This window comes from Cricetulus griseus (assembly GCF_003668045.3).
Source record: "Cricetulus griseus strain 17A/GY chromosome 1 unlocalized genomic scaffold, alternate assembly CriGri-PICRH-1.0 chr1_0, whole genome shotgun sequence".
Lineage (NCBI taxonomy): Eukaryota > Metazoa > Chordata > Mammalia > Rodentia > Cricetidae > Cricetulus > Cricetulus griseus.
The window spans coordinates 238,807,138-238,831,577 of record NW_023276806.1 but is presented as its reverse complement, the minus strand read 5'-3'; the positions used below and the strand labels follow the sequence as shown (position 1 = coordinate 238,831,577).

General features: G+C 37.3%; 1 protein-coding gene across 1 annotated transcript in view; it reads right to left on the bottom strand.

Annotated features, from left to right (window-relative positions):
- The window catches only part of Nek1 (NIMA related kinase 1), a 115,762-nt gene that overhangs the window by 31,379 nt on the left and 59,943 nt on the right, over window positions 1-24,440 (bottom strand). The window contains exons 18-25 of the mRNA XM_027394076.2: window positions 21,721-21,804; window positions 21,200-21,283; window positions 20,727-20,804; window positions 19,970-20,065; window positions 11,309-11,437; window positions 8,590-8,655; window positions 8,288-8,516; window positions 636-788 (exon numbers count right to left, since the gene is read on the bottom strand). Of these exons, the coding sequence (XP_027249877.1) occupies window positions 636-788; window positions 8,288-8,516; window positions 8,590-8,655; window positions 11,309-11,437; window positions 19,970-20,065; window positions 20,727-20,804; window positions 21,200-21,283; window positions 21,721-21,804 (919 nt within the window). The remainder of the gene's footprint in view (window positions 1-635; window positions 789-8,287; window positions 8,517-8,589; window positions 8,656-11,308; window positions 11,438-19,969; window positions 20,066-20,726; window positions 20,805-21,199; window positions 21,284-21,720; window positions 21,805-24,440) is intronic.

The following is a 24,440-nucleotide window of genomic DNA, read 5'->3' as shown; positions in this document are numbered from 1 at the left end:
TAGTAATGTGCACAGGCTCTTTTCACAGTCTATTTCTCAGCATTCAGCTGACCACTACAGAACATGTCAATATCCTCATGTTCTAGGTCAATTTTCCATACACTTTAGATATGAGTTTACACTAAACCTGGAGGAGCAACAGAGAATGCAAAAGGTAACACACATGCCCAGGCACTGTTCATATCTGGACACAGTTCTACTCACTCCCTCTCTTGTGAACAAGCTGTGCAGCAGAAGGTTTCTGTATACACAGTTACTTTTCCTTGGGTGCTGCTACGACATCCAAACACCTAAGATTCCTGAGTCTGGAATAGCTTGCTTCTGTCTTGTGACAGCACTCCCTGCCCATTCTTGAATGATGTTACACATACTTAACATTTCTTCTACTCAATTTAATTCCTCAGACTCTTCATGCATCTTAGTAAATAGTTTCAACATTTGCCCTCATGGGAAACCCACTTAGACTTTTCCAGTCTCTCATCCAGATTTCCTATTCTTTGATTTCCTATAGGTCTGATGAGGTCAGAACTCATTCCTACTTAGAACAACCAACCCCAAAGGTAAAATAATTCCACACAGGCAGATGGAACCATCTTAACACATTCATTTTTAATAATATCATTTCTTGTGCTTACCACTTTTAGAAGTTGTGTTTTCTAGTAGTTCTGTCTGTAGTTGGAGATCAGCTTCTCCTAGTATCTTCAGCACAGAATCTGTAGGGCTTTTCCCCCAGACTTTTCTTGGAGAGCCATTGGAATCTAACTTAATTACCTCTCCCACAGTATGTGCTGTGAGGAAAGAAAAATATTTTCAAAGATAGAAAATTCATTGTTTAGTAGATTTAATTTCTATTATCCAACTCTTTCATGCTAAAAGCTAATATAAAAATAAATCACAAGGTAAATATTCATATGGGCTAATAGGCAGAAAATAGTCTAAGAAAACTCTGCCTTTATTTTAGCTTTTATCGTAATCAGACAACTAGTGTTTCTTTTTTACAAATAATACTGAATAAATAATTTAAATAAAATTTAGAAAAGTAAAAAATATTAGAGTTATCAGGATATTTGGTAACAAAACATGAACATAGGGACTGGGGAGATGGCTCAGCAATTAAGAGCGTTAGTTGCCCATCCAGAGGACCCAGGTTAATTTCCCAACAACCATATGGCAATTCACAGACATCTGTAACTCCAGTTTCAGTGGGTCTGATGTCCTCTTCTAGCCTCTGCAGACATCAGGTACCAATTGATGCACAGACGTACTATACATTCAGGCAAAACACCAATACACATAAAATAAAACAAAAATAAGATTTACATACATAAGAGTAATACATATGATATATTACATGGTGTATGTTAATATGCCTCATAGTTGTAGCCTACACAAGGAGACTTAAAAAAAACAACTATGTAGTTTAATCTTGGTTATTAACTGGACCTGGAATCAGCTGAAAGGCAGATCACAAGGCACACCTGTGAAGGTTATCTAAAGTGGGAAGATGTCCCCTCAGTGTGGGCCAGACCTTCTGGTGGCAGACCAGATAAAAGGAGGTGCAAGAAGCTTTTTGCCTGCTTTTCTTCATTTTCGTTAGCAAGTTCATCTACCCTGTTGTAGCTGCTGCTGCTACTTTTGCTGCACTCCTTCACTGACTCCAGAACCCAGCTGCTTTGGACTTCAAACAGCAACCAACCACAGACAAGTGGCTCTCCAGAAATCTTCCAGACCTTTGGTGCCAGACTGGGACTGTTGAAGCATCAAGCCCCGTGGAATAAGCAGCTACTGGATTCTTGGCCTTTCAGATATGAAATGGCCATCTTTGGAAGACCCTAATTGTGTCATGTAAGCCAATCTAATAAACTCTCTTGTAATATAGATCACTCTATAGATTCTGTCCTTCTATAGAAACGTGACTAAGACATCACCTGGAGGGAATGCCCCAGATCTTTGCTAGAGATAGGCACATGCTCACTCGAGGCTCTAGGAAAGTACTGCACCAGGCCAAAGAAGAAGGAGAACCGTTCACCTAGTTCTTTTTTTTTTCTTTTATAGACACACATATTTACATATTCATCCCCCCATTCCCTTGCCCTCCCATCCTCCCATATGTTCACCCAGTTCTTGTGTTTTTGGTTTACTTGTGACCAGTCTTCCTACTTTCTTAAGAAATAAGAAAAGGTGAGCATGGGGGCATATACCTGGAACCCTAGGACTCAGAAGTTCTGAGGCAGGAAATCCTTAGTGAGTTCCATGCCAGACAGGTCTATGCAACCCTGCCCAAAACAAACAAATTAACAAATAACAAATTTAAAAATCAATTCCCAGGAAGCTTATGTGTGTTTCTCACCTCTGTTCCCACCTAGCCTTTTACACTGGCAGTGGCCTATTACACCAGAGCAGTGGTTCTCAACCTTCCTTATGCTGACTGTAACCTTTTAATAAAGATCCTCATGTTGTGGTGACTTCCCCAACCATAAAGTTATTTTTGTTGCTATTTCATGACTGTAATTTTGCTACTGTTATGAATCATGATGTAAACATTTATGTTTTTCAATGGTCTTAGGGGACCGAGTGAAAAGGTTGTTTGACCCTAAAGGAGTCTCTAACCACAGGTTGAGAATTTCTAACCCAGACGCCAAGTCAGCTATAGCCTCCGACCTCAGATTTCATACAGCAGGTATTATGTGTCCTTTTATTTATTGACTATTTTCCTGTATAAAATTTAAGCTAAACATACAGAAAGCACAGAATATGTGGTACATGTCAGACAAGCTTAGCTAAAAAGCTCGTATGTTAAAAGGAAATACAATATACTTAAGCAAAGAAAAAAAAAAAACACAGGATGATTATCAATGAAAATAAATTATGAAAAAAATCCCACAAGGTAACTCATTACTTTAAATCCTAAAAAACTTAAAAACAAATGAGTAAGGTTGGTTATTCATTGTGGGAAGAAAAAGATATATGTGTATCTGATTGTACAGAGATCTGTAAAATAAGGCCATTGAATTTACCAATGGTAGTTTCTCAGAAAATTGGGAATCAATCTACCTCAAGACCCAGTGATACCACTCTTGGGCATATACCCAAAGGATGCTCAATCATACCACAAAGAAATTTGCTCAACAATGATTATAGCAGCATTATTTGTAATAGCCAGAACCTGGAAACCACCTAGATGCCCCTCAACCAAAGAATGGATAAAGAAAATGTGGTGCATTTACACAATGGAGAATTACTCAGCTGCAAAAAAAAATGACATCATGAAATTTGCAGGCAAATGGATGAAACTAGAAGAAAACCATCCTGTGTGAGGAGACCCAGACCCAGACAGACAAACACATATGGTATGTACTCACTTATAAGTGGATACTAGATGTAAAGCAAAGGATAATGAGACTACAATCCACAGTTCCAAAGAAGCCATGGTAACAAGGAGGACCCTAAGAAGGATGCATGGATCACCCTAGGAAGGGGAATTAGATGAGATCTCCTGGGTAAACTGGGGATGGGACAGCAGTAAAAGGGAGAAAGGGGAATTAGATGAGATCTCCTGAGTAAACTGGGGGTTGGAGGGCAGTAAAAGGGAGAGGATGGGGGATGAGAACATGAGGGGATGGGATGGTTGAGTTGGGGGAGGGTTGGAGTAGGAGAGTAATGAAAGAGATATCTTGATAAAACCACTATGGGGTTAGGGAGAAACTTGGGGCTAGGAAAAATTCCCAGGAATGCACAAGGATGACCCCAGCTAACTAAGAATCCTAGCAATAGTGGAGAGTGCCTGAAATGGCCTTCTCCTGTAATCAGATTGGTGACTACTCTGTCATGATAAAGCCTTCAAACAGTAATTGATGGAACCAGATGAAGAGATCCACAGCCAAGCACTAGGCCAACCTCTGGGAATCCAGTTGAAGAGAGGGAGGAGGGAATATATGAGCAAGGGAGGTCAAGATCATGAAGGGGAAATCCACAGAGACAGCTGAACCAAGCTGGCAGGAACTCATGAACTCTAGATCTATAGCTGTGGAAACTCCATGGGATTGAACTAGGCTCTCTCCATGTGGACAACAGTTGTGTAACTTGATATATCTGTGGGGCCTCTGGCAGTAGGACCAGGACCTATCCCTGGTTCATGAGCTGGCTTTTTGGAACTCATTCCCTATGATGGGATGCCATGCTCAACCTTAATGCAAGGGGGAGGGGCTTAGTCCTGCGCCTCATCTTAATGGGCCAGGCTTTGTTGACCCCCATGGGAGCCCTTATCCTTTGGGAGGAGTAGATGGGGGGGGGACTGGAGAGGGAAGTGAGGGAGGGAAGTGAGGGAGGGTAGGAGGAGGGTAGGAGGGACAACTGTGATTGGAATGTAAAACGAAATTTAAAAAATAAAATAAAAAGGACACCACTGACTGAATCATTTTGCTCACTGATAGGAAAAAGGTAAGCAAGAACAGAAGGAGAGGAATTAGAATAAAAATAGACACGTTTCAGAAGTATGTTATAATGAGAACTTTCTAAAATGGGTGATGGCTCATGAATTAGAATGAGGGAAGAAAGGAATAAACATCACATAAAAGACCTAGGAAGAGGGAGAAGTAAGAGCTGTGGAAAGACAGAGTGCAGCAGGTTTAAGAGGTGGTGAGAAATGAGCAGTGCTTAGTGAGACAGTGAAGGAAACGGACAGAGTGGTATGAAGAACACAGAGGGAGAGCAGAGTCTCCTGGATCACAAAGGGGCTGTGGACTGTATTCTAACTGAAATGGGATCAACAGTTTTCAGACAGCAGAGAGCATTGAAATACTTTGTTCTCATAATTGGTGAAATTAATCTCAAGTCTTTTTAGAAGGTTAAAGTGTCATTATAACCCTACCAAATAACGCCACCTATGCTTTCCATTTCACTTCCTATAAAAGATCTACATTTTTTCTTCTTCCTCACCTTCCATTTACTTTAAAATGGATTTTATTTATCCTTTTGGTACAATGATGACTAATTTCCTTAAGTTCACAGTACCTCTTCAATGACAAACATAACATAAAATATAGCCCTCAATTTGTCATCTTTCTTCCAGAAATATTCTGTTCTTCATTTGAGTCAAACCATGTTTTTCTACTGTTCCATATATTCCAACCCCTTTTCATGTGTGTCCAAGTGTGCATGTGTGCACTGTGTGTGGAAGCCAAAGGACAACCTCGGCTATTGTTTCGCACATATTGCTATCCAACTTGGTTTTGTATATTTATTAGTACTTCAGATTACTGTTCCATGTACAGTAATCTGGACTGGTCTTGGTACAGTATATGGACCTGGTCTTGAGCAGCTTCTCAAAGACTTTGGAAACTGAACTAACAGACTACTGTCCAAGTCCCAGGCTAGGAGTATGGTGATATTTTGTTTATGATCTAACAAATAAAGCGTCCCTGAAGATCAGAGTGCAAAGCTAGCCATACTAATTAGCTATAGAGGACAGGCAGTGGTGGCTCAGACTTTATACCAGCACTTGGGAGACAGAGGCAGACAGATCTGTTAGTTCAAGGCCACCCTGGGCAACCTGAAATTGATTCGGTCTAAAAGAGAAACAGATCTAAGCAGTGGTAGCTCATACCTTTAATCCCAGTGCTTGGAGTCACACACCTTTAATCCTAGCACTAAGGAGGTGGAGACAGGAAGGGATGTGTTGGGGTGGAGAGAGGAATATAAAGCAGCACAGTCAATTTGTGGAAGCAGTCAGTCTGAGGCAGGATCGCCCCTTTGGTCTGAGCATTGATTGAGGTAAAAACTCTAGTGGCTGGCCTCTTTGTTTCTCTGATCCTTCAGCTTTCAGCCCAATAGTTGACTCTTGAGTTTTTATTATTATGAAAAATTAGAATTTGTGCTACATTGGATATGGAATACATGCTAAGATCCAAGTAACACCGACAGGCTATGAAAAATGAGCTAACACCAGAACCATGTACCACAGGAGGAAACTGGATCTTACTGCTTACCCTACCTTGGCCAACTCCTGCTAACACAACTGTATCAACATTCTCTGTAGAATGAAGGCAAAACTACAAGCCTCATTAGGCAATATTCAAGATGAAGACAGTTAGAAATACATACAAAGAAATACAAAATCTCAGCTGCTACAGAAAACAGTCAACACAATGTAACCCAGATGTTGGAATTACATAACAACTTAAAAGCAGCTATTATAAAAATGCCACAGAAGAAATCATAAGCTTTCTTCCTAGAAGAGAAACCAAATATATTAATTTCACAAAACTCAAATTTCAGTGTTTACAAATAAAAATTATACAATAAACAAATAAAGCCATGTTCATATGAACTGATGCTTTGTTCTACAGTGTTAAAATTTATTGTAACAAATACCATATATTTACTATCTTCTGATGTGGAGAACATATTTGCTGACCACCCTTTTATTGATTTGAATTTATTAATTCTTTGAGAATTTGATGCAATATATTTTGATCATATTCACCCACAACTCCACCCAGATACACCTTTCCTCCTACCTCTTTTCATGTCCTTAAAAATAAAAAATAACTCACTGAGTCAAATTTTTTGTTGTTCATAAATTCCTGGGTACAGGGCCATTAACGGAGGATGACAGAGAAAATGGGATTAAAGAAAACTGACTCTCTCTGCCCCCAGAAGCCATGAACTGTCTATAGGTAATTAGAGATGGGATCCCATGAACTGCTTCCCCCTCCACGTTAGAATGCCAACTGGCTTGATCTTCTACAGATGACTACAGCTACTGTGAGTTTATGAATGTAGTATTCATGCCATGCCCAAAAGACACTGTTTCAATCCATTCCTCCTAAACTTCTGGCTCTTATGATCTTTCCATGCCACCCATCCCATAACAGTTCTTGTATACTTGTGTGTGCTCTAGCACCCTGCCCCCCACCCCCCCCACTCTGGGTGTATGTGTATGTTATAGATACTCTACTGGTGGCTGATTTCTGCTCTTACATGTATTCTCTGTGCTTTGGTGAGTTGTGAGTTTCTACATTAACTACAAGAAAGACCCAATTTTAAACTCTCCCTTCCATACTAACAAGTCTGTACCATTTCTTGGAGTCAACTGTAGAACCCTTCACAATAAGGATCTGTGGATCCCTCCCAAGGCTCCTTGTTTGATTTTCTAGTCATGTAATTTGCGTTTTAGCCATCCATGTTGAATTATATCAAGATCCCTTCACAAGAGCTGTGAGTTAGTGATGGTGGTTCACACCTATTATTCCAGCACTTGGAAGACAGAGGCAAGACAATCATGAGCTCACAGACAGGGATACACAGTGAGACATGGTGAGATCAAACCTCTAACCCTGATTCCTCGTTGTTCTCTGTCTAAACCTTTAGTTGGGCTTTGGCTCAGCTAACTACTACTTTTACCAGGCATATTTTACATTTTAAAGAAACTACTTCCCTGACTTCCAAAGACTCATCTCTGCCATTGTAAGTATTCTCAGAGTAGCCCATTATTATTAGTGTGTTATCAATTATAATTGCCTTTCTACTGATGACCCTTTCCACTAGATGCTATCCTCCTTAACCATCATCATGTTTCTACTGCTTAAGAGTGGCTGGCATTCAGCAGATACTCAATAAAGAATTCCGGGGCTTCTGTACAACTCAAAACCAGCTGAAATGAGCATCGCTCACAGCCACACTTGCCTATTTAGAGTGTGAGTTCAAAAGAACATAGACTTCTGTTCTGTTCATAGTATCTCCAGTGCCAAGAACAATGTAAGAATAAGAACAGTGGACGCTTGGCAATTCTTAACAGGTAAACTACGCAGCATTCAGAGGCAGAGGCAAGAGGATTATGAGTTTGAGGCCAGCCTGATTGAGATACTACTTCATAAAACCAAAAGTAGGGGGAGCCAGGCAACACATACCTATAGTTTAAGCACTGGGAAAACAAAGAAGACCATGAGTTCAAGGACAGTCCTGGATACAGAGTGAGTCACTGTCTCACTCACCAGGAAGCCCCTTCATTACATCAAGAACAAAAAACATAACAGATTATCATGATGTAAAGGGGTCAAACAGTACAATTTAAGTACATTTCCTTAGTTCTCCTCTCACTAGACTATTAATATCATTTTTTCATGTTCTATATATTTTACTGGACGATATTTCATGCTGATGAGGAAGAAGCACAGAATTTTTCTACCTCCCTCAACCCGTCTACATGTTGGTTCCTTGCAACAGCCAGGATACAAGTTTATGTGAGTGCTAAGCCACAACAGGAAATGGCCATGCTCATACATACTCTCAGTTGCAGAGAAGGACATATCCAGTGTCAGTTCATCCAAAGGAATCACAAGCTGACCTCCGACCTCCCACTTCTTGCGATCAGAGGAAACAGCATTTGCTTTCTCATACTCTTTGGCATCTTTATGACCAACGATCTCACAGGAATCAGAGTGATGCTGCTTTTCCTTTTCATCTTCTTGAGCTTTAAGATTTTCATTTAGCCTACGCAGTATTTCTCGCTTACTCTGAAACAGTTACACTTTAGTAAGCATATTATTAAATAAAACGACTGACAGAATCTTTGAACACTGTACTTACTGAAATAGCATTGTTGCTCTTTTGCATTTCTTCTGCACTTTCTTGGGTACCAGTTAAACTTCCTTCCTTTAAACACAAGACAATTGAAGAGTAAGAGGTAAAACCATTGTAGAACTCTATGCTGAAACAGTCGATATTTTTGTTACTTTTAATTTTTCATTTAGCTTACCCCTGTGAACTTTTCACATTCCTGTAAAATGTTAACACAGCTTCTTTTATTATCAGTAATGATGAACATTTAAACACTGTCAATTAGTTAATAAGCCTAATATATATTAGAGTCAATTCCAAGTTATATGTCATATTTGTGGATTACTGCCAACAATTAGCTCTTTGACCTCCTTGGTATCTAATTTTTGATAATTTAAAGTCAATGACAGGCATATGAAGAAAATCCATATTCTTTGTTTATTAGAGCTAGGAAAAGGGTCATTATTTTTTGCTTTAAAAAATGTGGTTCTTGGGGCTAGAGAGATGGCTCTCAGTGGATTAGAGCATTGGCTGCTCCTGTAGAGGACCTAGGTATGATTACCAGAACCTACAACATGGCTCACAACCAACTGTAATTCCAACGCTAAAAGATTTAACACTCTCTTCTGATCTCTGGGGTATCACACTGTGCACCTCTGTGCAGGCAAAACATCCATATACATAAAATAAATATATCGTAAAAAGAAATAATCCCGGGGACTGAACTTGCCTCATGTAAGTGTTCTAGCAACTTAGCTAAATTCTTAGTCCCATGGGATGTTTTGATAGATAAAGGATTTAAGATGTGTTACTTTGAAACCATCTTTATGTACACACACACACACACACACACATACACACACACACACCCCACAGGTGTTTGCACATGCACATACACACTAAGCCAAAGCATTAAACATAACTGATGACTAGCTTTCTTTTTCTATGGAAGGAGGCTAGCAAGAACAGATTCTTAATAATTTGTGACATTACTAATGTTAATTTTGCTTCTGATTAGTATAATAAAGATATCATTAAAAACTTAAAATTTAAAATATATGAAAAGATTAGTTGTTATGAAGGCTATGACTCTGTGTGACTAAATAATCTTCAAAGTTTTAATAAGCAGTTTCTATAAATACAACATAATAAGAAAAAACATTTAGTCACATAGATTATCTCGAATTTTATAATATTTGAAAAATATAAAAGAATATAGTGAAAAGATTTAAAGTAACACATGTAAATGAGACAAGGAGGATTTTACCCAGGAAAGCAGTCAGAAAGATGAACAGCTACTTGAGATGTGAGACTGGGTACCAGGAAGGAAACCACACAATGGTATCTAAAGTTGCTGTAAACAATGTGGCACATGCAAAGTCATGATCACAAACAGATAAAACCTACTGGGAGACCAACAGATTCTTATACAAAGCTCTGAAGAGTGACCAAGATATAGTTATATACTTTGCCTTATTTTCAAGATAAGCACCAAGGCTGCAAGAAATCTGTATAGTAATCAATGACCTCTGCAGTGTGAAACAGATCTAATAAATCCTAAGGAATACAAGTCACAGACAATAGCTACTGGGAAAAGAAAAGAGGTTACTAAGCTGTAGTACTCAGGAGACTGTTTTGAGGGCCATTTAAGTCCAGATAAGTACTCCACTTTCTGAGCCATTTCTTTCACCCAGAACAGTCTTTTTAGTAACACGGTGCACACTTGCCAGTTTAACCTTTTACTCGTTCACACATTTTTGTTTGTTTTAGTATCTGTGTGGCATACAGAGACTCAGAAGTAGAAGGTTAAATAAAATCACACTGAACATCATTTACCATGATACAATTTTTCAAATAGTTGAAATTTGTTCCTAGAGTTAGTTACATTAATTACCAAAGAGAATCTATTCTTAAAAAATTGTTAATCATGAGGGTTAGAGTATAAAACTTCAGTACATTGCTTTCAAATGTTTTTACTACATTTAGTGTGTGTGTACGCTTGCAGCTACTGCTGCTACAACTACATGCACATGGAAGTCGGAGGAAACTTTGTGGGAGGCGTTCTCTCCTTCTACCATGTGGGTCAGCCTCAGGGATCAAACTCAGGTTACCAGGCACCATGGCAAGCAACTTTCCTCAGTGAGCCATCCTACCAGACTGTAATTGTTTAAAGTAGAAAGAGAGTCATTTCAACACAATGCCCTTACTCCTATACACATGCATCTGTGAGACACTAGTTCTAAGATCTCCCTACTCCCTTGCTAAAATCCACAGGTGTTCTATTCTCATATTTAAAATGATAAGAGCATATAATATATGTATCTCCTCCATGTACCATGAATCATCTCTAGACCTAATAGGACGTGCCATGTAAAAAGTTGTCATACAGTTTAATGGCATGAAACACCATGCAGTACTAGATACATCAGTGCAGACCGGTCTATACACATCAGCAACAACATGACTTTCTTTCTCAAACACTTTGGATCTCAAACTGATTGACTCTTTATAGGGAATCCACAGGAATGGAGTGCTCTAGGTATATTTATCCATGATAGAGACCTGGATAAATGTATGGGCAGAAAAGTTCCAACATTTAGAGGAAGCCAACAGAAAAAATTTCAAGAAGATATTTTTTCTCTAGAAAAACAACAAAGAACACATTAGAAACTAATGTCAATTCATTAAATTTATCTTCATTTAAATTAACCTTTAGTCTCTGAGCAGTTCTAAATTTTATAAAACTTACCAGGCCCACTTCTTTCATTGCTGAAGTCACAGAAATAACAGGTCTCATTTGTTGCTTTGATGGAGAACCTGCTCTTTCTTGATGTTCCAAAGGTGGAGAAACATCTGAGCTTTTTATCCTTTCCACCAACTGCAGGAGACAGAATACACAGCTAAATACACTGGAGAAATAAAAGCCCCAAATCTCTCTTATGCATAGCACAGATGGTTTCTTATTCATTAGTTATTCATTGGATTGGACACTATGATATATGCTGGTAGAACAGTGAACATATGGCTACATATCGAAATACAGCCATGTGTCTGTCAAATATTCCTAAATAAAATTGGCCACCACTGCAATAGCAATGTCTCATAAAATGATGACCCCCCTACTCCGGCCCCCAAAAGTCTTCTATAATCACCAGGAATGCTCAGTAGTTAAGAGTACTTACTTTTCTTACAGAGCACCTGTGGTGAGTTCCCAGCACCAACACAGTAGCTCACAACCATTGTTAACTCCAGTTCCAGGAGATCCAATGCCACCCTTGGCTTCCATGGGCTCCTGCACACTCTTGGTGCACAGATCTCACACAAGCAGACACACATACCCATAAAAATAATATAGACAAAAGCAATCTGTAAAAGTCTTATAAAATATCCACTTCTAATACTATTACTTTATTTTAATCTAATACAATGTTTGGTGTAAAAGTAGTTTATTAATTTTGCATTTCAGAAAGAGATACTTCTGAAATTTCTACCAAATTTTTTGTACTGTTTTTTGTTTGTTTGTCTGAAAACACATCTTTCAACACATGGGCACTTACTATAAAAGTATCAACACAAATAACAATGGATGAGTGACAGGTCCAGAAAGTAAAATTTACTTATTATATCAATATATGTTTGTTTTTATTATGTACTAGTCATTGAGACACTAATAAACAAAGATTATGAGCTTAAAAATTGACTATTTTGTAATTGTATGGATATGTATGCACACAGTATATGTGCATTTAAGTACAGATGAACCAAAGCTCTCCCCGAGCTAGCATTTCAGGTTGAGAGCTGCCTGATGTGGGTGCTAAGACCTCTACTCAGGTGTTCTCCAAGAGCACTCCTGAGCCATCTTTCAGCTCCCAAGACAGTGCACTCTTAATAAATAAATAAGTAAATAAATAAAAATAAATAAATAAAATAAGCAGTGGAATTAGGGGCGCTATTGGTAGAATGGAGTGAGTTACTGCCTACTTTAAGTCCTTCTCAACCACTAGGACTCAACTACAGTAAGTATATATTTTAGGTAGTATTTACTGAGCTATGAACAAAGTGGTAATTCTAATATTTAGGAATCTGTTTTTTTTTTAATACCAGTATCTCTCTGTTTAAACAATAGCATAACTGACTTAACCATAGGTCAATATAATTAATTATACTCATTTCAAGATGTGAAATAAAATTTTAAACTATCTATAACTCATAACAACCAAGTTTTCTCACTGTGAAGAATTATGCTAAAATACCTTGAAACTGTTCTGTTAACAAAAGAATGTATATTCAAGGCTTCTCAAATTCTATGAAAGTAGAAATAAGTTCCAAAATTGACCTACACAACATCAGCATTTTTAGAATATATTAAAAGTCATTTATAAATTAAGTGATTTCTAGAAAAACAAACAGACACCTATAAATCAAAATTAAGGAACTGCTTAGAAACACTGTTATGAACAACAGTGACATTTTAAAATCCTGTGCCAAGTCTCTTAAATACTTTCTACTATTTTAATACATGAGTCTAATGTGATTCTTTTATGAGTAAACAAATTTATAGGACTTGATCAAATCTACTAACAAACTGAAGGTTTCATCCTATCTGTACCAAATGCCATCTAGATAACGAACACCATAATGAATAAGGCTCAATGTTCTCTCATCAAGGGTTGCAAACTATAACAGAAAGAGGTGAGTATAAATTAGTCTCTGTGTTACTAAGAAATGCTAAATGGTCTGAAATAGAATGAAACAACAACAAAAGAGAGCAAGACTGACCGTTTAAGCCAGATGAGGTGCTGAAGATCTCAGCCTCCCCAGCCCTTCAGGTCAAAGTCAAACACTGCTACATTTAAAGCCTCAAAATCAAACTTACTAGTGTTGCGATTTTTCATTACTTCTTGGACTCTCTGAGATTGAGTTTTTTTTCCTCTAACCAAAGAGTTATATCCTCATTTTCTCTTTTCTGAAGAGATCAAATGGAATAAGTTGTGTGAAGCACACAGCAATTATTGATTTAACCTTTATCAAATAAAATCATTTGGCTAAAGCACCAAAAGCTTAGATTGAATTACTGATGTATTTACTTTCAGAAATCAAGTTTCTGATCCTTAGAATGCAGAATTAAAAACAAAAAGTCATCTGTGTATAATCAGTGTTTAAAGTTTAGGCAGTGCACTGGATGCTTTAGAACACAAGTTCACAACAAACAGTGATCCACAAGTCAAATGCTTTATAAAATTCAAAGAAAACTAAGATTCAAAAATATCGGAAAGTAATATAGTTGAATGAATAATTAAAAAGTAAGAATATGTATTGAAACAGTTTCGCTAAGGAAAGGACAGCATCAAATGCCCTTCTCAACTCAGTTTATTTCAATTCATGATTTTAAATGGGGGCATAAAGGAAATCCTTAAAAAGAAAGATCCATGCTCTCACTGCTTCAATGAATTATACTTCATTTGGCCGCAATTATTTTTATGTATGTATGGCAGCCAAAGATTGATATCAGGTGCCTTCCTCCATCATTCTTAAACTTATTTTAGTGGTAGGCTCCCACTGAACCTCTTGCAGATTTGTTCTAGATTGGTTGCTCAGTGAATCCCAAGGATCTTCCTGTCTCAGCCTTCCTAGGACTAGAATAACAGATGTGTTATCCACTGACTTGCCCAGTGGATCTGTGGATGTGAATTCAGTCTCTTAGGCTTTCGACAGCAGGAACTTTGCCACTTGAGCCGTCTCCCTATCCACATTTATCCACACTTGGTAAAATGTTCATTCAGGCTAGGATGTAGTTCAGTGGGAGAATAGTTGTCCAATATGAGGAAGGAACTGATACTCAGAACCAAAAATTAAGTTTTTCTCATCCACATACATAATTCCTATAGACATAAATATGACTACTATATAAATAACACACTAGTACAACCCTCTGAAAATGTAGGCACATGGTCTCAGGTACCCTATGTCAGAGCTCAATTAGAGTGTCTAGCATTTATCTAACACAAAGCCCTGAGTTCCATCCCTAGCACTACATAAACCTGGCTTGGTGGTACATACCTCAAATTCTAGCACTCTGTAGATGGAGGAAAGAAGAAGCTCAAGGTTATCCTTAGCTACACACTAAGTTTGAAGATAGTCTGAGCTATGAGATCCTGTCTCCAAAAAAAAATAAACCAAAACTGTCATGCAACACTTAGCTTTGTTCCATGATCAAAATGGCAAAAACCTTGAGTATGAAAATTCTTTATTGTTGTCTTAATATTTTCAAGGAAGCTATAAAGTGTAATCAGTAGAAGTATTTCTGTATTCAACTCAACCTTGAGAGAAGCCTAAAGTAACAGACAAGCATCTAAGTTAAGATTGTCAAGTTGAACAGAGAATAAGAATCAGTACAAGCTGTGCTTATGTGAAGATGGAAGAGCTCAAGGGAAGTCATTCTTAAAATATTCACATACTCTTAAAATAATGTGATATATTAATGTACCGTAACTATTGAAGAAGAAATTTCTCTGACCCCTCAATTCAGAAAGCTATCAAATGGGAAATAACAACAACCTGAACTCCAAAACAACAAAGTTTTATCAATCTTCTCCAGGGAGAAGTCCTGATAGATTAGCTAGTCCTATGTGGTCAGCCCTGAACACATACATATGAGTAACACTACATGGATTCAGTAGGTTGTGTGTGTGCGAGTGTGTGAGTGTCTGTGTGTGTGTAATAATTAAAGAAAACGAAGTCATAAGTTTGATAGAATGTGTTTACTACCAGGAATTGGAAGTGTGTAGGCTATAGGGTGAAAATGGTGTAAATAAAGTACTCATGTATGAAATTCTCAAAATGAAATAAAATATATATAACCTGCTGGTGGTCATATCAGAGGAACAGCAGATGGCAACTGACTTCAGGGCATTGGCCAACGAAGAAGAAACAAAACAAAACAAAACACAAACAAACAAACAAAAAAACAAAACAAAACAAAAATCCTGAAGGGTGAATCTAAGATAGGCAAGGCTCTGAGACCACAGATTTCAGAATGTCTTTTGCTTCTGCTGTACCTTCATATATTTGCTGCTGCCATCTTTCTCTGGTACCTGGCATGGTATGAATGGGTGTGGGGAGATCTCTACTGGCTGTAATTGTAGTGTGTTTATCTCATGGGAACATCCTATTATACTGGGCATTTTTACCTGTGAATTATTATGAAGATGATTTCTTCTTAAGCTGTACTGTCTAATTGATAATAATGCTAGTTTACATAAAGTTTTTTTAATAGTTTACATAAAGTTTTGATCATTAAAAATAAAACAAGGAAGTGTCACACAGCTATAACACATGAGTTCCTATTGAGGAGCCACATAGACTATGATTAAGAAAATTGACTAATTTTCTTAATTAATTAATTTATTTTAATTAGTTAATTTTCTATGATTAATGATAAAGAAAAACAATTGGGTCTCAGTAGCCCAGCTATGTTAAATTCTTTTAAGCTTAATGTTGGGAGATATGCTCACAGATTTTAGGATGCATCATAGCTGAAACAAAGCTTTGAGAATAACTTAAAGTTAGACTAAGATGTTTTTGTTAAATAGCTTTGAGGTGAAAACCCAAGAAGACAATTTAAAGTTTTAGAAAGGAACATAGTTGAAGGAGGAACTCTTTAAGGTCAGGGAACAAAAACAAAGTCGGCTAACTATTATTAGTTGATATGCCTTTTTTGCTAGGACTGGTTGATGACCAAAGGTGATGATTAATTCCTTATACCCATTTTTCCCAGGCTGGCTTCTGACTCGTGGCACATAGGCCAGCATAACCTTCAACTTGTGCCACAGACTCCTGAATGTTGGCAATTCAAGCAAGAAGTGCCATATTCTGGATAAGAAACTATTTTTTCCTTATGGTATTAGGAAATTGAATCCAGAGTTTGGGCACGCTAGGCAAGCCTTGGCTATTGAGCCATACCCCTGACTCTTAGAAGACAGGCTTTAAAATAAAGCCACAGAAGCACACATTCCTGCCATGTCCTCACAAGCTTCACAAATTTAAGAAATTTTCACATTGCTTATATCTCCATAAGTTTTCAGTTACTTCTATAAGATTTTGTTTCATATTTCAATTTTACTATGTGCTGAAAACTTAATCAGCAGTGCCACCAAATGACAAAAGAAAAAATGTAATAAAAAATGGAGCAAGCTATACAAACATAAATTGTTATGGATTTATCAAGTGTTAAGTCACAGAACAGTAACCATCATTTCACTTCTTCTTGTGGATTAGTGAGGATCAGTACGTATGTGAGATCCATGGTAAAGGGGCCTAACTTCATATTTTGAATATAGAATAATTTCATATGTAGTTCTGTAGCACCTAAGGATATATCATAGCTAAACTTCTGTTTGAAGAACAAATCCAGACTCAACAGCTGTCAAAACTGAGACCAAAAGTCAGACTTCCCATTCCACACACTTTCCCTCCCTATATTCAAGCAACAAACATTTCTTGAACAATTCTCTATATACAGATTTGAAATAAGCTGAGTCATAAAATTCCCAACAAATTTATCCACTTGTTTTTCATCATTATCATGACAAAGCTAATCCTAGGTTGGGCTTTCTGAGTTATATTAACTTGAGTGGATGGAGCCTACATGTCTAGGGAAAACAATAACATTTGATAAATGTGTTATGCCAGTGTCCTACATGCCAATCACTGTACGAAGTGAGACACAGACATTCACCTGATCTTGGGGGAACACAAGTAACAAAACAAGTAGAATCTGCTGCCAAAGAAGGCCTGTTTGTGCATATTGATGGGAACAAATAAATAGCTGACCCAGTATCTAAGACTGTGGGGGAAACACATGTCAAAACACGGAAAGTCGAACCCATATGTTAACTATTATCAAATAGCTGATGTTCAGTGAGACTTTTGTCTGAATTCAGTATTTTAGAAAATAAGGCTTGCTGGGTGTTGATGGTGCACACCTTTAATCCCAGAACTTGGGAGGCAGAGGCAGGCAGATCCCTGTGAGTTCAAAGCCAGCCTGGTCTACAGAGCGAGTGTCAGGACAGGCTTCAAAGCTACATAGAGAAATCCTGTCTTGAAAAACAAAAACAAACAAACAAACAAAAACAAAACAAAACAAAAAAAAGGAAAATAAGGCTGAACTGGACTGGACTACTTGTAAGCTCAGGATATATTTGATGGATATATTATTATTCCACCTACCTTCATGGTCTATGAAGAATGTTAGAATGGATTATTTAAGGTTAATTAAAAATAAGGAAAAACAATGGCCTTGATATTTGTGTTTGTGATACTGTACCTGAACATGCTGGTAATAAGCTCACCATGATAAAGACTTAAAAAAAATACATACTTAAAACACACACACACACACACACACACACACACACACACACAGAGAGAGAGAGAGAGAGAGAGAGAGAGAGAGAGAGAGAGAGAGGGAGTTTTACCCTGATATAATCTTTGTCAATGTGAAGACCAGCATGTACTAATAAGCTTTTGCTTCTTGTGCTGAAGACATACTCCTAGGAGACTTAAGAAGACTGCTTCCTATTGTAGGGTATGCATGCCACCAGAAGCAGGCTCACAACTATTTTTGAGGGCAAGGTAAGTTTGGAAGAGATTTGGGTAATACAAGAAATGACTGGCTCTGACTATTAGAAGAATGATTTCTACTTTTGACAAATTCTGTTGTGCTTGGTGCTAAAGTATTAACCTACCAGTTACTGCTGCACAGCAGTGCTGTGCTGATACTATGCCTGAGAGGAAAAGCAAGGAATACTACATTAAGAACATGAGTCAAATATGAAACCTAATAAAGACAGGTAACACTCTGGCCAGTGGACCAGGAAATAATTCCTAGGTATCTGAAAAGATGGGACTGTACCATTATTCAAACTTTTTTTTGTGCTAAGTCTAAAATCTAGGCCAGAAAAGGGACGTTAAGAAGAAGGTGAGTTCTCCACTGTTTAGTTTTGAAGTTAAAGAGAAAAACATAAGTGGCAAAGATCGAAGAACTTAAAAAAGTTCTATCCAAAATTACATTGGATATAAAAAAAAAAGAGAGAACTTATTGAGAAAGTCTTATTTCTGAGCTCCAGAGTTCTGATTCTTTCATTTATGATCTTTGAAAAAATTGACTCAGTGAGACATAAAGATATTATTTCTTCCTATTACAGCACATAGTGCTGTACTGGATCATTTCTGTTAAGTACAAGAACAAGTCATTCCTATTATTACTTAACCCTGCCCAAGAAATTCTACAACAATTAAGCTAATACAACAATTAACAAAAGACCGACCTTACAGAAAGCAGAGAAAAAATATGTAAGAATTAAGAGTTTGGCACCAGAGAACCCTGGGCCAATCCTAGTTCTGACTAGAACTGTAAACGTGACTTCATAAAAGTATTTTCTCCACTATGTAAAATAGTCAAAATTAAAGAAAAACAATATATACACAGTAGTTGCAAATACCTACATATTATAAATAATAAACTGGAGTAGCTATTATAGCATTTCATGACAAGACTGCACTCTAAAATCCCATGAAATTAAAAAAATTATAGATCACGAAACTTACTATGACCTAAAACATAGGCAATAATCTATATTCCTCTAAATACAAGCAATATTCTGTTAAAGATGGAAAATAAAATTATAAATGACCTACAAGTAACTTTTATAATAAAAATTTTAAATACAAAAATTAGGATATAAAATAATGAATAGACACCAAAATTTATAAACTCGTCATTTCTAATACTTAACTCGTAAGTTTAATGTTACACCTATAAAAGTTCCAACAGGGTTAAAACAACAAAAATCACCCTAACAAAGAAAAAACAAACATATAAAGGAAGGAAAGAACCAGAACTGTGAAAAGGAGGGTAAGCTCAAGTGAATCAAGAGTCCTAGCAGGAAATTCAAGTATATTCTAAAGCTACAATCACCCATAGGTGAGGTATTAGCAAGACAGGAAGAAGAGCCAAGCAGAGTAGACTAAGGCACAAAAAGACAGCTTTTCTGCACATACGCTACAGAATCATTTGTAAAGATTTTAGGAATGTAAAGACCTTGAGGTAGCAATATAAATCTGTGGCAGATTATCCTTAAATTTGGACGACAAAGGGTGCTGGGTTGGGAGGCTGGGGATGAGGCTAAAAAGGGAGAGAAAAGATGAGGAGAAAGGGAGAGGGAGCGAGGAGACCCAATAAAAATCAGAAATAAAGGCTGCTACAACTTGGTCATGGACACTTGCCTATTAAGAGCAAGGCCATGGGTTCAATCTTCAGTGTCACAGGATTTACAAACTGTAAGGTAATTGACTCCTCAGTAAGAGCCAAAGACATGAATTCAAGGAGGATTAGATACAAGAGTCTTACCTGTTCTTCCCACACTCTCTTTTCTCTCTCATAGGCTTCCTTTCTTTTTCGCTCCAACTGTTCTTTTAGTACAGCAACACGAGCATTTGTTTGGGCCTGAAAATGAAAACCATTAATGAAATTATAGTTATCAGAAGGAGAGCCTACAGTCATAATCCTCCAACCTGGGTCTAAAAATGACACTGACTTTGAAGCCAACAAAGTAGAATGTGTATGGTTCCAGAATAAAAATGTACACTCACTCTGCATCCTTTTAGCCATGGACAATAGGGGATCAGTTATTTGCCAAGTGAAAATAAGTCCAATACATTGGAATGGAAATTAAAATGTAAACATTTGAGACAATTGCTATACTTAATTCCATTCATCTTCAGAGAAACTTGTATATTTCATTTTTAAGGCTACTTTTTAAAGACAGAAGTATCTTGTGATATATAAGCCCAGCCTGGCCTCAAATTCATGGCAATCCTGCATCAATCAGCCCACTGAATGCTGGGATTATAGGAGTAAGCTCGCTCTGGCTATTTCTTTTTGTGTCACAGTTGTATGTATTCACATCATAATTTCACCTAATTGCTCCTTATAAGTAAGTGTTGTATAAATGCTATTTTCCAGGCATTGTAAGATGAAAGATAAAGAGGAATTCAACAGTTAAAGTAAGATAAGAAGATGATCCATCTATATAAAAAAATCTTAAAAACTGACTTCTCACTCTCAGCTTTCAGTTTCCTAAGAAGTTACATTATTTAGTCTATACCTTAAGTGACTCCATCTTTTTGAGCCTCAAGTCGGCCTCTTCAGTTGCTTCTGGTCCTTTGGTACCATTAGCTTCTTTCTAGAACAAATTTCAACACACCACTTAGCAAATAGCAGCCAAGCTCAGTGCCACATCTGCCTGAACTAACACCATGTGAAATGAAACCACTGAATACTGTCAGTTTTCTCCAAGAGTTACAACTGAACCCTCTAGAGCAAAAGACCAAAAAGGAATGCTGTCGAGTGGTCTTTAATCCTTTCAGGGATATCAGGTATATTCTCTATTAAAATTCCTAGGGAGCAGATGATCTTACCAATTTGAAATCATGTATTTAAGAGTTATTTCTTCCTTACATATAGCTTCTGGTCTTTGACCTTCATTTTCTTTTAACAATCTTAACTTTTATTATTATGGATATGGCGTGCTTGAACTTAATCTATTACTTACTTTTGGAAAAATTGATTTTTACCTACATTCTCACCACGAAGTCTGGCTTTAATCTGTTGGCGCTCATTGAAATTTTGTAGTCTTATTTGCCTCAGTCTTGCCAGATAAACCTAAAACAGGAACAACAAGAAAAAAACAAATATTCACTTAAAAGGAAAACTATGAACATTTTTTTACTGCTAAAAAAAAACCCTTATAGAAAAGTGTTAATCTGAATATAAGAAACAAAAGTTCCAAAATTTGGTTAATGAAAATGAAATATTAGCTTTCAAGTATCTAAAGCAATTTTTCTGCAAAGAAAGAAAGAAATATGTTATAATTACAAATTTTTAAATTATATCAAAAGAAAAGAAATTGAAACTCAGGACTGAGTAACTGTTATGGGGCAATATTATGACACAGCATGTGAGTCAAAATATATTAACAGGTTCCTATAGACTTACAAAATTTTAAAGTAACTGTTAAGCATTTAAACCATGCAAGAAAAGAAGGCGGTGAACTGAAAAATGGCTGCGTGGCAGAGGTACTGAGCATGCGGAAAGCATACCTCTTCCTCATTGTTCCTTGGCTTCCCTCCTCTTGAAGAGCTGGGCCTGCCTCCATACAGAGATGCCAGGTTTTGCAGGATTCCCTGTTTGTCATTTAATGTACTAAGTTTAAAGAATGAGTGGGGCTACCTTGCCCTTCCACCTAGGATACCAGCATGCCACTTACTTCTCTTGCATAATACTGGCCACTTCTAGATACTACCTTAAGAAGCCCTGGCACTCCCTATGGCCAAGATGGCATGTAAATTCAGTGAGAACAGAAGTCATTAAACTCCAAGTATAATTATTTAAAAACAGAGACTGTTTTTAAATAATGTCTAATAGCTGTTAATAAGGTTTTTAAGTGTGTTTTCCTCATTAAATCCCAAAGTACTACTTTTTTTGCCTTTAAAAGATCCAATCCATTTCTAGATGTCTATGTGCATATTACACAATACACACATACAAACTTTCACAATCACTGCTGATTTCAAACACTGTGCTGTCCATTAGTTATCAGACCTAAAACAAGCTCTGTTCTCAGGTACTTGCTGTAAGAATACTACAAATGATTAGCCCCAGGCACAAACTGACTCATTTCCAAATATACCTTACTGATAGATATATCTGACTAGAAATTATTCACATGCTTCAGCAAAACTACCAGATATCTACCAGTTATCTACCTTCTCTTCCTTCAACCTACAATCATGTTTAAAGTTTCTTCAAACTTAAAGAGTTCTTAATCCACTTTCCCATCTATTAACTTGTATCAGTGTGTGGTGAATGTACTTTTATACTCATTATCTCTATTTTCCTGACAGTCAATCATTTTTTAATGCTCTATAAATCTGGCTTCTAATTCCAGTATAATTTAAATTTTTTTCTAAGTCACCAGTAGTGTCAGAAATGATTCCAATGGATCCTTTTGAGCATTTTTTCAAAAATTAATTTGACTAAACCTACTTCATTTATATACACACATATAAATACACACACACACACACACACACACACACACACACACACACACACACACGTCTCTAATAACATGGGAGGTTCACTATGGAAAATTTTAAAAAGAAATCATTAAACATTTATAAAGCTAACATTTGAGAAACTTAAATGTAAAGGAATTATCTCACAAATATCCTTTTATTCATATGTATGAATGCATACAAGCATGTTTTTAGAGAAATGACCATTTCTAAATTCTGATTTTTTTCATTTACAATTATATTTTCAATCCTTCCTCATATTCACTAAATTGTAAGAACAGGTATGTGGGGTTAGGTGATGTAGCTCTATGACAGAGTGCTTGTTTGGCACTTCTAGAAGGTCAGGGTAACAGGAGAGAGAGGGGGGGAGGGAGGGAGAGAGAGCGCAAGCACATGTGTACTCCCTCCCTCCCTCCCTCCCTCCCTCTCTCCCTCCCTCCCTCCCTCCCTCCCTCCTCTCTCTGACACACACACACACACAAACACACACACACACACACACACACACACACACACACACACACACACGCACGCACGCACGCACGCACGCACACACGCACGCGCGCACACGCGAATAAATCAGGGATACATGTGAGACTAGAGGGAGTATAAACGAGGAAATTGCTTTGGAGATTCAGAAGTCAAAAGAAGTGCCTAAGGTAAGGCAGAAACTGAAGGGCTCAATAACAGCTAGGGAAGAGAACTGGTAACATTTGCATTTGGTGGATACTAGAAAGCCAAACACAACTCTAGCTTGTTCACTCTAGAGATTGATAATAATCAACAACTGGGCTCAGAATAAGGTCATGCTGTAAAACGAATGGGAAAGTCGAGTTCAGAGAGTGTTTGAGGTAGTTTTGTTCTCATAAATAGTTACTTAATATCAATCTAATAATTTGTAGTTTGAGAGAAAAAGGCTACGTGATGGAGTATTGTTGTTGCGTTTGGAGGCAGGGTCTTACTATATTGCCAAGACTGACTTTCAGAATTCCTAGGCTCAAATGATCCTTCTGCCTCAGTTTCAACAGTAATAAGGTATGAGGTTGGTAGCCCCTCTAACCTATTATATACCATAGTTTAAGGATAACTCTTTCTGCCAAGCTGCCCGAGCCCCACCAACATGTGGGCACCCAAAATAACACACAGAGATTAATATTAGGCACAGTGCTTCTGGTCAGTGACTAGGATTTCTTATATGCCTGCTCTATCTTAAGTATCAATGGCAGCCATTAATCTATATATTTATAAAGACTTATCTTATGGAGGACGCCGGCGGCATGCGTCCTCTTCCCTGGGATCACATGGTGGCTCCACAGAGAAGAGAGAAGGAGGAAGAGAATGATTTTCTGCTTGTCCCTGCTTATATTCTGAGTCTGCTTGCTATGTTACTTCCTGCCTCGATCACAAGACTTCTCTTTACTACATTTCCCAGAATCTCCAATCCTAGTCCCATCTATCTTGCTTCTCTATTGGCCAACAGTGCTTTATTCAACAACCAATAAGATAAACATACATAGAAGGACTTCTCCCATCACCACAGTTTATATGTGAGATAATTTTCTACAAGGTACTCAGAAGTTATCCACAGAGTTTAAGGATAGCTTTGAATGCAGACCAATACAAAATTATGAGACTGGAATTTTTCTGTAATTTGTTTTGTAAAATAGATGGTACAGTTTCCAAGTGTTAACTTTGCAGATAACAATGTGGTCCAGGCAAGTTAAAGGTTAGACGTTCCCTTT